This window comes from Zonotrichia albicollis, chromosome Z, assembly GCF_047830755.1.
Source record: "Zonotrichia albicollis isolate bZonAlb1 chromosome Z, bZonAlb1.hap1, whole genome shotgun sequence".
In the NCBI taxonomy this organism is placed as follows: Eukaryota; Metazoa; Chordata; class Aves; order Passeriformes; family Passerellidae; genus Zonotrichia; species Zonotrichia albicollis.
Window position 1 is genome coordinate 65,488,923 of NC_133860.1, and position 13,389 is coordinate 65,502,311.

At 41.1% G+C, this 13,389-nt stretch overlaps 1 protein-coding gene across 2 annotated transcripts in view; it reads left to right on the top strand.

The window, feature by feature from the left end:
- Nucleotides 1-13,389, top strand: part of DGKQ (diacylglycerol kinase theta) — an 87,024-nt gene that overhangs the window by 61,815 nt on the left and 11,820 nt on the right. For both annotated transcript variants that reach the window (XR_012578202.1, XM_074533077.1), the window contains exons 16-19: nucleotides 5,730-5,881; nucleotides 7,257-7,405; nucleotides 7,990-8,171; nucleotides 9,634-9,734. Coding sequence is in view for 1 of the 2 variants with exons in the window: in XM_074533077.1 (XP_074389178.1) it covers nucleotides 5,730-5,881; nucleotides 7,257-7,405; nucleotides 7,990-8,171; nucleotides 9,634-9,734 (584 nt within the window). In the remaining variant the exon portion in view is untranslated. The remainder of the gene's footprint in view (nucleotides 1-5,729; nucleotides 5,882-7,256; nucleotides 7,406-7,989; nucleotides 8,172-9,633; nucleotides 9,735-13,389) is intronic.

Sequence of the window (13,389 nt, forward strand, 5' to 3'; positions counted from 1 at the left end):
TGGTGGTTAGCAGGTTGCTAGTCTTATTTTTCTAAGGTGAGATTTGCTTACTCAGTGTCTGACCTAAGGAGAAGGCATGGTTCAAGTCTGGCATGCTCAGGTCTACCCGAGGCAATTCACCCTCTGATTCCCATTACTGAGAAGTCTGAGCATGGAATCAGTTTGTATAAGCTGTTTATTAGAAAGTCCAACAGTTAGTGTTATCAGATCTGTTCTGCTGTTTCAGGCCTTTAGGAATTTAATCAAACACTTTTTCATTTCACAGTATTCAAATAAATGAAAATACTCTCTCCACTGGAGTGTGAAAAAAAAAAAGTGCAGTATATGATAAACCTGTTTAGCTGCTGTGTGTAAGGAACTTCGGGGACAGTTTGGTTTCACTCTTTGGTATCAATTCAAGGTGAAAGACATTGCAGGACTAAATCTTTCAATTCAGACCTAATTTAACAGAACTTCTTTTGCAGCACAGGCAAGCAAGGAAGTCAGCAGAAGTTGTTTGAGGCCAAAATCACCACAGGTTGTTGTGGCTTTATCAGGAATGCCTTTTGCTAGTGGAGTGCCCTCTGATATACTGCATTTATATTTGTTAAGAGTAGCAGGAAAATGTGTAGAAGGTTCCCAAATAGATGAAACTTTCCATTTCATTCATTCTATTAAATCCTCACAAAAATATTTACATCTTAAAAGCATCCTAGTTAAATGAGCATTTTAGCCAAAACATGAGTGGCTGCTTTTCACCCTTCTGAAAAGGTTGTCAGCTTTTTCACCTTTTGCTGGAAGGGTTTTCAAGGATTGGAATGGAGTGCCCCGGGAAGCAGTGGGGTCCCCAATCCCTGGAGGTGTTCAGGAAGTGACTGGACATGGCACTTAGTGCTGCGGTCTAGTCAACAAGTGGTATTCGGTCAAAGGTTGGAATTGATGATGTTACAGGTCTTTTTCCAACTTTTATGATTCTGTGATTCTTCCATTTCTGCTATATGCCAAAAAAATAAAGAAAAGCCTTATGGGTTGACCCAGCTGTTGCTCCAGTAGTGTTGTGACACCTTGCACATAATTTCTCATCAGATAGTGGGTCCTTTCTGGCCAGGGTGGAGAAAACTTGTGCTTGAGGCATTGTGAGTCCTTGCACATGGAAGATGCTGCTGGCAGGCATTTGCTAATGTTGAATTCTACTTGTCAGAGATATCTGCAGTTCCTGGAGACAGCCCACTGCCCAGGAAGATGTGCTGTGGTTGTCACACTGGTAGGGCTGGTGGCACAGAACGCCTTGTTCTGCTTTGTTGTGAGATGTGATTACACAGTACAGTCAATGGGAAGGGGATTAGCATGGATAATAAACATCTTGCCCCAGTTTAAAGCCGTGTTGTGCTACTCCTGACAAATTAAGCAATTCACAGTGATTGTCAGAGTGTCTAAGTCATGCAGCCTCCTTCAGTTGTCTGTAAGAAAGGAGCAATAAATTCCTTCCTGAATGCCAGCCAACACAAAACCGTTCTGCAGATTTCACTCCTCAAGCACAGCACTGAAGCCAGGGCTAAAGGGGGAAGGGTGTCCTCGTGCTGTGACTCACATGCTCTCTTCTGCCCAGTAACAAACTCACTCCTCTGTCCCCAGTGGGGCTTTATTAAAGAACTTTTAAAAATTTAGCAGCCTTGAAGTGCTACCCTTGTGGCTGTCTGTGATTGTAACAAAGAGCGTGCTCTTGAGAAGGCACAGCACCCTGCACTACTGTACAAACTGTTAAGAGTTTTTAATTCTTACCAAAAATAATTGTTTTCTTAAAAGCTGGCCGTTATCTGGGGATTTAGCAATGTTTCTTACTCCTTTACGCTTAATGAAGAGTTGTGATGGGAAGCAAGTTCACTGTAAGGACAAGCACTTTCTTGAAATCATCTTTTTATTCTGGATGGCTGCACCTAAATGGGTTTAGTTAAGAATTCACATTGGAAGTTACCTTAACAAAAGTGGGTTTGTAGTAGGACTATTAACTTTACACTACATACACATTTTTTATTAGCTCCAGGCATTTTCTGTAGCTGCTTGTGAATCTTAGTAGCATTCAGGGTGTATATTTAACTGGTTTGGGGGTTTTTAGGTATAGTATTGACACTTGATAAGAAATATAGTTGGCAATTTACAGTAAATACGTATTTGCAAGAATTTATGTTACTTGGGTAAGATCTTAGACAACTTTACAAAACAGAGCTGTGCTTTTGAATGCCTTTGAGTGTACCATGTTTCAGAAATAGTTGTGATGCCCTTATGTTGCCTTTGAATTATTTCAGTTACTTGGTTTTAAACCCAGTGCATTAGAACGTGCCTCTAAAAGCAAGTAATATAAAACATGTGTTCAGCATGTCACTTCTAAATGTCCCAAACCAGTAATTTTAGAAACTGATTTCCTGAAGAAGAGAAGATAATCAAATGTTCTTACATTCAAGTAAGGTATTGGTTAGACTCCAGAGCTGGCCTGGTTTCTTTGCTCTTCTTTGAAAAAGTTTTTGTCACTTCGAGCTGCAGAACTTCGTGGTTTCTTTCTTTATTACACTGTTAGTCCCCTTTTTTTAAACTTCACAAGTTTCCAGGCATTATACCAAGCCTGAGATTTCAGGTTGCTAGTTTTGTTCAGAAAATTGACATGGCTGGAGATAAATTTATGTATTTAAAAAGCTCTGAAGAGGAAGAAATGGGAAGTGGACAGGAGAGAGGGTAGGGTAGAGTGAAAGCTGGACAAGGAGTGCTGGAAAGGAACAATGTGCTCTGTTACCCCATGGGAGATGCTGTTTCCTTTCAGAGTGCTCTGCCTTCTGTTACTCATGGGATTTAACCCCATACAGCACCACAGGCTGGGCACAGTGGCTGGAAAGCATCCCAGCATAAAAGGGGATGCTGGGGATGCTGGTCAACATCTGGCTGAACATGAGTCAGGAGTGTGCCCAGGTGGCCTTCTTGGCATCCTGGCCTGCATCAGCAATAGTGTGGCCAGCAGGACCAGGGCAGTGACTGTCCCTCTGTACCCAGCCCCTGGTGAGGCCACACCTGTGTGCTGTGTCCAGTTCTGGGGCCCTCACTTCTAAAAGGACGTTGATATGCTGGTGTGTGTCCAGAGAAGGGAACAAGGCTCATGAAAGGACCAGAAAATGTCTTATGAGAACTAGCTGAGGGAGCTGGGATTGTTTAGTGTCCAGAAGAGGAGGCTCAGGGCTGACCCCATTGCTCTCTAAAACTCCGTGAAAGGAGGGTGCAGTGAGCTGGGAGTCAGTCTCTCCTGCTGGGCCTGCAGTGAGAGGGCAAGAGGAAATGGCCTCTGAGATACAGGAGATTCAGGTTAGATATTAGGGAGAAAAAAATTATCACTGTCAGGGTGGTAAGGCATTGGAATAGGTTGCCTAGGAAGGTCACCATTCCTGCCGGTGTTTAAGAGGCACTTGGATCTGATGGTGATGTGGTTGAGTGGTTTAGGTGTTATAATGGCAGTACTGGGTGGGAAGGTGGACGTGATGATCCTAAAGTTGTCTTCCAAGCTTGATGATTCTGTGATTATCAAAAGACAATTCTAAGTGGCATGTGGCAGATGGTGGTACAGGAACTGACAGAGTAACAAGATGGCCTTTGCTTCTGAAAACACCAGATCTCTGCTTACTCTTCCATTAAAATGCTTGAATGGCGCAAGGGGACAAAATCCACTTGTCTCTTTGGGATGCATGGATCTTTGAGCTGTTCACTTAATACCTTTTGTGACAGTGGCATGCATTATGTTCCATAGACTTCCTTTGCTGCCTACAAATATCCTTTCCATGTGCTTAACAGAAATGAATATATTACCCTTATTACGCGTTGGGCATGCTTTGAGTAATTGTTTCCCCCTTTCCAATAAGGCCTGAATGTAGAGGCCAAAGGTGTTTTGACTTCAGTTGTCAGTCTAGCATGAAGGTGGTCCCTTTGGAGAGAGCTGTGTGTACAGCTTTCAGCCTCTTTACCATCAACCTACTTCTTTTGTCTGCAGTGGAACCTTTCCAGTAAAATAAAGCATGAGGTTCTTTTGGCTGTTTGTCCCCCAAAACAGCCCTTGTTTGGCTCATTTGTTTTTCAAGAAAACAGATAAAGTTTGAAAAAACTGAATGTCTTGTAGAATCTGAAGGATGAGTAAAGAAGGGATCAGTGTGTGCCTGCTTCACCAGCTTTTATACCTGCTTAGTGTTCCTCTTCTCAATGTGTTTTCTCTTTATCAAGAGACGAGTCACACTGGATGACAGAGCACATTTCTCATGCAGACAGTGTTAGAGGAGAAGGATTTTTATATGTTTGTCAGCATCTTGACACATCTGGCAGGGTGTGACTTGTAGAGGATTAGCACCCAGCTCTTCTAAGAACAGAAAATTAGAAGAAATCTCCCAAGTACTGTGAAGACCCAAACAATCGTTTGTTTGTAAAGTGCCTAATCAAGTCACAGGTGTGGGGTGTCTCAATGTCGGACTCCATTTTTCATCCCTACAAATATAAATTTGACCTGATTTCTCAGTTGTTCGCCTCAGATCATGGTCTCTGGTGGTTGCTCACAGGCAGCAGCTGAAAGGCTTTCTGGGTGCTGCCTCCTCCCGTCTGTAGCTGTTGGTATCTCTCCACATGCTTGCACGCTGCAGTCATGCTGCTGCCTCACCAACCCCTGAATCATTCTTGTCTAAATTGACTTATATTTAGCACTGTTGTTCTGTTCCCTGAATCCATCCGGTCAGCTGCGTGACAAATTGCTGTTCCCTGAATGCTGTCCAATTTGTAAATAACAATTACCACAACTTAGGGACCATGGCAGACGTTTCTGTTTAAAGGTGCAGTTGTTGAAATGTCCAGTGGACTTTGCTACCATGTACCTGCACCCCAGCTGGTGGCAGGATGGATGAAAGGTGTGCTGGTGATTTCTAATCTTTCTAGAACTAGTTAGAAATCATTTTACAGAACTATTTATGGGTGGACAGGCTGGGAGAGCTCTAGTCCCAAGGTGCATCTGTTGGCTGGAAATTTTGACCTCCAGTGAGGCTGCAGATATTGCTATGCAGTCCATGCAGTGCCCCAGGAAATCACACCTCTGCCATGTCCAGTGGCTTCCTTTGCAGTTTCTGGAGGCTTTGATGGTCCTTTCAGCAGCAGCTTCAGTAAGTCATAAGATACTGGCACCCCTGAGTAAATCCTCATGATGGAAAAGCTTAGCTTACATATTTTTAAAAGCTTTCAGCTTCTAATTTCATAGGCAGAAGTACACCACCGTCTGTCCCAAACATCTTCATTTTTAAATGCTTTGTCCTTGTAAATTGACATGCATTCTAAGTCAACCATAAAACTAAAGACAGATTTTTCAGTTGGTTTGGGGAGAAGTTCTTGCTTTTCAAGGAAACTGTTTTAATTGTACAGAACTCTTATCCCTCACAGTTCTTTGGCCAGGCTGTTTACTGAAAATGCATAGGAAGGGCTACTTAAAATGCGTTTATTTCTAATGTTGGGCTCAAATGTGTACTTGGAACCGGTTAAGGAGCCTTAAATTCCTAGGGAAGTAAGATCAGCAGCTAACCTGTCCATTGGCTGGACCTTGAATCTTTTCATTTATAGAATCTGGATTTCTTAGTAGGCATCAAGGAAACATCAAGGAAGCATCAGGTAATATTTCTGAGACGCAGTGTGATTCTTCTGCCTTTTCGTGGCATTAACTTATCCTTTTTCTTGTCTTCTTTCAGGCTTCCAAGATACCACAGAATTGCTGCCCTCTTCTTGTATTTGTGAATCCAAAAAGTGGTGGTCTAAAAGGTCGGGATCTGCTGTACAGTTTTAGAAAGTTGTTGAACCCACATCAAGTCTTTGAACTTACCAATGGAGGCCCACTGCCTGGGTAAGTCATCCTGGGGGACTTTTTGTTGTTGTTGGTTTTTGTTTTTGTTTTTTTTAATTTACATTGTTCTGTTATTTTTTAAAAGGTTCATTCACTTATTTTGAAGATCTAAATTTCTTCTGTTCTGTGCCTGAAGATCAGGGCAGTGGATCATTTCCTTCTGACTGCTCTTACTGTGAGAACATATTTAAACTTTAGGATTATCTAAAGAAAAGAGAATAGAGTAGTTCCTGATGTATATGCTTCTGTCAAATCTAGCACAGTCTGGCCCTGGAAAAGTCATATGCACTTTACAGTAGCACATATTTAATAATTATTGAAAATAAATAGATTTTATAATTGAATGGAGATGGAAAGAGAAATGTAACATTTCCTGATGAGGGTGGATTTTTGCTTTTATTTCTTCTGATGTTTCATGGGAACTACTAGGAAAGTATAATAAAATTTTCTATTTTGACTCTTGAAACTTGGCCACAGTTGCAGAATTAACAGGGTTTGCCTGATCACAGCTGCAACATTTCTACAAGGAACAGAACATAATGTGCTTGTAGGAAGACAGGAACTGATGACTTGATTTAATGAACCCCACTTTGTTACAGCTTCATAAAACTGAAAGCTGTAGCCTATTGCTCATTCCTTCACTACTATTTAACAAAAGACTTGTCATGACAAGATCTTCAGAACAAAAGCTTTGTGGGAAAAATGCAGCTTATGTAGGAGACAAGATAAACAAGATACACAAACTAATTTTTCTGTCAGAGCTGTATAATTCTGTTTTCTTTTTAATGCACTTCAAGCTGCAACTTCAGTAACCAGTTCATTTTGTTTTGGCTTTGGAATCTTTCTGTAGCTTTATGGCAAAATGCTCCCATTTGTTCATTGCTTCTTGTGCAATGGGAAATAACAATTCTTTTCCAAGATATGTTGGTATGTAGGATGAAAAGCCACAAAAGGTAAGCATCACCAGGAAAACAGTACTATTAAGAAGAAAATGTACTGTGATACCTATGACTAAGTACAAAAACACCACCCATAATCAACATCTCCTCTAGGATTTAGAGAGTTACAGATGTTCACATTGAAATTACGACTACTTAGGTCTCTGTGCCCTTGAAAAAGTAAGTGATTAACCATTTAGTTCTGTCTGTGAAGAATTTTAGAGGAATATGGTTTTTCACTCTTTTTAAAATCATCTTTATCTACAACTTCATATTTTTCAATTCATTTTGCTGAATTAGATCCAGAAACTGATGGTAAAGGGGCATAGGCAGAAATCCAGTAATGCTGTATTATTTTAAATAGCATATTGGGACTTTGCATTTCCTGTATTCCATTGTAACTTTTCTTTTCCCCTGTGCTTCGCTTCACAATGGAGGTTTCACACGTTCTCCAAAGTGCCCTCCTTCCGAGTGCTGGTGTGCGGAGGGGACGGCACCGTTGGCTGGGTCCTTGGTGCCCTCGAGGAGATCAGGCACAAGCTGGTGTGCTCAGAGCCCTCAGTTGCCATCCTGCCTTTAGGAACAGGTGAGAATCACAGCAAGAACAGAGCGCAGAAGCCCTCTGGAAGGTTTTGTCTTTATCAGTCGGACACAGGACTCGGTTTTGCAGCTGAGATGCCATGAGATTGAGTTCTGGCTGGTGCTGTAAAGTAAACCATGGTATATCAGCTTTTCAACGAAATGACAGTCATGCTTTCAGAAAAACAGCATCAGGAGAAACAAGCAGCAGGAGTGTTGATATGTGTGTGGGCAAGTGGGCAGAAGTTGGGAGGGCAAAATATCCTCCTCCTGACAACCACAGGTGCATAAGCCATTGCTGTAGACAACAAACTCTCTTGCTCCCTAGTATCTCAACTCCACAACAGGTTTTTTTTCCTACCACTTTTTGTGGGAAAGCTCCAGTGTGTCTGTATGCAGTGGTAAGCACATGTGCAACACAACACAGCTTAGATTTTATTTTTTTTTTTTGGTGCTAGTTAACTTTTCCTTCCAAATGAATGAGTTGTGTGACTTAATTGGAGCACCTTAGTGCAGTGTGATTTGTAAGACTGGGCCGATGCACTGATTGTAAAACACAGTCACCCTTTGGTGTTCTTCACTGTTGCCCAGGTAATGACTTGGGGAGAGTCTTGCGCTGGGGAGCTGGCTACAGTGGAGAGGACCCATACTCCATTTTGGTTTCTGTGGATGAGGCAGATGATGTTCTTATGGATCGCTGGACTATCCTTTTGGATGCAGAAGAGCCAGCTGAAGGAGCAGAAAATGGCATTGCGGAACCTGAGCCTCCCAAGGTGAGCTGGGCGCTGTTTGGGTGTGATTCTTAGGAACTGTTGCTCTAGTGAAAATCACAGAGGATGGGAATTAGTATAGTTGAATTTTTACTGCTCACTTGTCTTTGTGCTTGGGTCTTACTGGGCTGTTTCTTAATGAATACAGCACACGTCTGGACCTAGTGTTTTGGTTCTGGCAGGGCTACTTGAGCAGAGCATCTTTTGTCACTGTTTAGCAAAAAGCATCTGCTAGAGGATTAATTAAAAGATTCACAAGGCGATGGCATTCCTATATGCTTCAGCTGGAAAAAAATTATTTCTCAAACAAGAAAAGGCTTGGGAAGAAATGCCAAAACACTTGTAAAACTGGAGTGTCAACCAAAAAACATTCCCTTCTGCAAGAGTCACTCTCATCTTCTCTTTCACAGTTTAAGAAATTACTAGGAGTTGGTAGCATATACAGGAAGTAAATCCTTCCATCATCTTACTGCTATTGTGTGTCTGTATATGTGCCATCTGTTATTTGCTTTTTTTTTGTTTTGAGTGAAAGTTGCTGTCACTTGGTTCATATGAACTTGTTTCAGTTTAGGAAAATAAAACTGTTAACTGTAAGTGGTGATTTTGGAGCTCTATGTGAATCCTGGTTCTGTCTCTTTTCAGATGAAAGGAAGAAATGGACAAGGGGCTTGCAAAAAAAAAAAAAAGGCAGGAAATCGTAACAATGGTAGCAATTGTCCAAGATTTTAGTCTGTTCACTGGAAAATCCTAGGCATTATGAGTCAGTTGGAGGATTTAAGATGCTCAGGTTCCAGCTATTTTTCACTTAGTGGAGACAGGGGCTTTTTTCCCCATCTGCTTTTTAAAAGGGAAGGATGGGAGAGTAAGGCCTACGATAAAAGAGTTGTGGAATGAACTGGCATGCAGAGAAAGATTTAATGGGAGAAATGGTCAAAATCTGTAGAAACTTGAGGTTGGCATATAGGGAGCTAGTTAAAGCACAGCTGAGTAGATGAAGTCAAGTTGTTCATTCATCTGGTGTAAGCTGGTTACCTTCCAAAGTAAGTAAGATTGTCTTCCCAATGATGTAATATAAATCCATGGCTGATGCCAAAAATAATAGTGGCATTAGTGTTCAGCAGCTTGTGGAGTTATTGCATAGAATTGCTGTGAGAGGTTGAGTTGGTTTTATTTCTGCATTTGCTTTTATTTCTGCCTTATTATGCCTGTTACTTTTAATTAAAATATTAAATTTTGAAGTTTCTGATACTTTGGAAATAATGACTAAGCGTGTCAACAGTTGTTCATGCAGCTTTATTTTTAGTGCAGTGTTTCTGGAAAATGTTTTCCAGAATCTGTCAAGATGCAAGTGACTTGGAAGAATCATCTGCAAAGCTTGCTTTTGTTGAAAAACTTTGGAACGTCTTCACTTTTCATTTATAAATGTAAGCAGGAAATGATAGCTCTTTTTTTTCCTTTTGGTCAGATTGTACAGATGAACAATTACTGTGGTCTTGGCATTGATGCAGAGTTGAGCTTGGACTTTCATCACGCTAGAGAAGAGGAACCAGGGAAATTTAATAGCAGGTAATCCTGGGGAAACTAGGTATGAAGGTCAATTTTGTGGTATTGCATTACTTCAAATTTTCACTGCAAATGATAATCTGAAATGCTACAGGTATCCACTAATATTGCTTGTGGCATAGCTGGGACAAGGAGGAATTAAGCTAGCCAGGAACTCATAGACACAAAGTTCCTTTGTTTTGTTGGTTTGGGTATGGTTTGGGGTTTTTTTCCTCTACTGAGAGAGCAACAAAGCAGTTTTTGGAAGCCATGTCATTGTTATTCAGTATTTTTAGTTGCCAATAACTGCATTGTTGAGTTTAGTGAAGTTTTGAGATAGTGGAAATATCTCTTGCTCAAAGCTTGTAGCAAGAGTGAAGGCAATGCTGCTACATGAGCAATAAGCACTGTTCAGAAGTGTTCAGAACTTCTACTGTACCTTTTTTGTTTTGCCTAGTGCTGTTGCAGCACCTGCATGTACACATAAAAAACTCTCTATATATCAAGTGAGAATGTTATTGAAAATGCATTGACGAGACCTTCCTCCTCTCTGGCATACACATCAACCAGTAATGGGACTTTTTCTCCTTCCCATAATTGCTGAAATTGATGAGCAAAAGAAATCATGTCTGTGTAATTAATCAGTAATTCCTTATAGAAACTGGTTTTGTTTGCTTTCCTCTGTGTTTGTGATTAAATGCCTTCTAAATTGTCTCTTGGTTGTCAGAGTTACAACAGCCGGTTACAACTATGCAGTGTTCAAACTGTAACTATTAAAAATATTCTCTGACCAGTTATGAGTGCAATGATGTGTAAACCAACCTGTCTTGTAGTGTTCTACCTGTCATTACAGGCATTGCTCATGGTGCTCTTCTTAAAAACTGACTAATACAGTTGTTGATGTAAATATAGGTGGCTCCTGGTACATAAGTTGCTATGAGCCACTGGTTTGCATTTTCAATACTTGACTGAAAGCATCTCAGATAGTAAAGTCAGGTAATAAGTTTGTGTGCAGCAGTGTCCATTCTAGTAGGAGAAACTTTCCTAGGTGGACTTGTGCAGTTAATATAATGTACAAGTTATGTTCATTCTTTCTTCAAAATATACTATTCCACATTTGCAAAGCTGCAGCATTTCAAAATATGCATCCTCTTCTTATTGCCACTGCATTTAAGGGATGTACTTTGATTGCTATTGCCCTGCGTGCTTTTCATCCTTGTCTTCATCTCAGTCATTTCCCAGTGTGCAGCATCCATAGTGCAGTGGACAATGGCTTGGTATCATTCTTGCAGAGTGACTTGAAGGACTTGTGGGAAAGAAGAGAACTAATTTTTTTCCCCAAATCTAAAGGACTATATACTTCTGTAAAGGAAACGTGAAATAAGGAATTGAGGTACATTTTTGCAGACGCCAAAAGCTTGTGCATGCTAACAGTGCTGACACATGATATTTACCTTTGACTGACTGTAAAAATGACTGCTAAAATAGTTGAATTTATGCTTCCACATCATAAGCAAGTGCACACTCTTGTCAGTAATATTAGATTATTTTTTTTTAATATTTCTAGTAAATTCACTAAAAATGGTATCTATTTAATGCAAAATGCCACAGCTGCTGGCAGGCAAACTCGCTACTCTTTGAGTGCAGAACAGGAAGGTTTGGGTTGTGGCAACAGAAATTGCAGGTAGTCCTTGGAAGAACTACAGGATTGAGTGCTCTTCTGAAGCAAGACCTTAAACTGATGTCCCAAAAGCTGTATGCTCTCTGGCCTCACTCAGAAGAGTCTCTTTGTATGCTCTGGACTCCTTACCTTTAGCTAGCAGCTCAAAGTGTAGTGGTAACACCCCTGCAGGAATTCAACACTGATCTTGCATTGCGGGGCAGATAAAAATAGTGTCTGTTGTGACAGTGATGGTCTTTGCATTGGTGAATGCCAAACTATATAAGTTTTCTTCACAGTGTAAAATTTAATGACAGGGCATCTGCCTTCATTCACAGAATCACAGAGTGGGTCAGGTTGGAAGAGATTACAGTGGTCATCTTCTCCAATCTCCCTGCTCAAGCAGGGTCATCCCAGAGCACTTGGCACAGAATTGTATTCCAGATGCTTCTTGAATATCTCCAGTGAGGGAGACTCCACACATTCTCTGGACAATCTGTTCCAGTGCTCAGTTAGAAATTGCAAAGAAAAGTAAAGAAATTGTTCCTCATGTTCAGGTTGAGCTGTGCATCAGTTTCTGCTCATTGCCTCTTGCCTTTGCTTGTTGCCTGGCTCTGTCTTCTTGATACTGTCCCTTCAGAGACTTACAGACATTGATAAGGTTCCCTCTCTTCTTGATGCTGAGCAGGCCCAACTCCCTCAGCCTTTCCTGGTTAAAGAGATGCTCCAGTCCCTTAATAATCTTTGTTGCCCTTCACTGGACACAATCCAGGAGCTCCATGTCTCTCTTGTACTGAGGAGCCCAAAACGGGACACAGACTGAAGATGTACCTCACCAGGGCTGAGCAGAGGGGTAGGATCACCTCCTTAGACCTGCAGGTTATGCTCTTCCTACTGCACCCAGAGTCCAGTTGGCCTCTTGGACATGGACGGCTTGTGGTTCAGGACATGGACAGGACACATGGACCAGGACACCCAGGTCCTTCTCCTCAGAGCTGCCCTCCAGCAGATTGCCCCCAGCCCGTGCTGGTTCATGGGATTATTTCTCCTAGGTGCAGGACTCTCCCTTTGCTCTTTGTTGAATTTCAGATTGTTTCTGTCTGCCCATCTCTCCAGCCTGTCAAGGTCTCTCTGAATGGCTGCAGAGCTCTCTGGGGTATCAACCAGTTCTCCCAGCTTTGTGTTGTCAGTGAACTTGCTGAGGAGGCATCTGGTCTTCATCCAAGTCACTCCCAGGGGATCCTGGAGCAGTCTTTAGGATTGCATACTACAGAAGAGATCACATCTTACTTGTACCATCCAAAATGGCAGGAGATTGCCATGGCAAGCAGTTTCCTAAATGCAAGGTTTGGGAGAATATTTTGCGCAATTTAATGCAACTTTGTACTTATTTTACAGAGATATGCAACTGTTCTGCAGTTAGGGCATTGTGAAGTATTCTTTCAGTTTCTGAAGGCTTCCTTCTTCATGCAAGAGAAATTAATAGTTCTTGGGGATATTGCAAGTGTTGTTTTTCCTACTGATATTCCAGCATTTTTCAGTTGTATCCAAATTAGACAAAAGCTGTCTTAGCATAGACACATCTTGCATGGAGCAGAAGTGTATGTTAAATGGTGTTACCTGAAGTACCTTTAATTTGGTGCTGTTTTAAACTGTTAGGACATAGGACTAATCATTCACAATGTAATAATTTAAGATAACTGAAAAGTAAGTCTCTGTCTGAAGATTTGGCTGTAACCTGCATTGGCTCTCTTCCCCACTTTAATGTCTACGGTATTTAGATATAATGCTGGAGAGATTTTGCACAGATGGATTCCAACAACAACCATTTACTAGTAGGGTAAAATAATGGAAATTTATGCTTTTTATATAAAGGTTGCCCTGAAGGCCATGTATCCAAAGGTTTCCATTATAGAAGAAAATAGTCTGTGTGTTTGACTATCTTTTGTTTATGTTATTCTTTAAATATTTTGCCATTTCTAGGGATACCATAAAAATCTTCCTCATCTTTTTTATTCT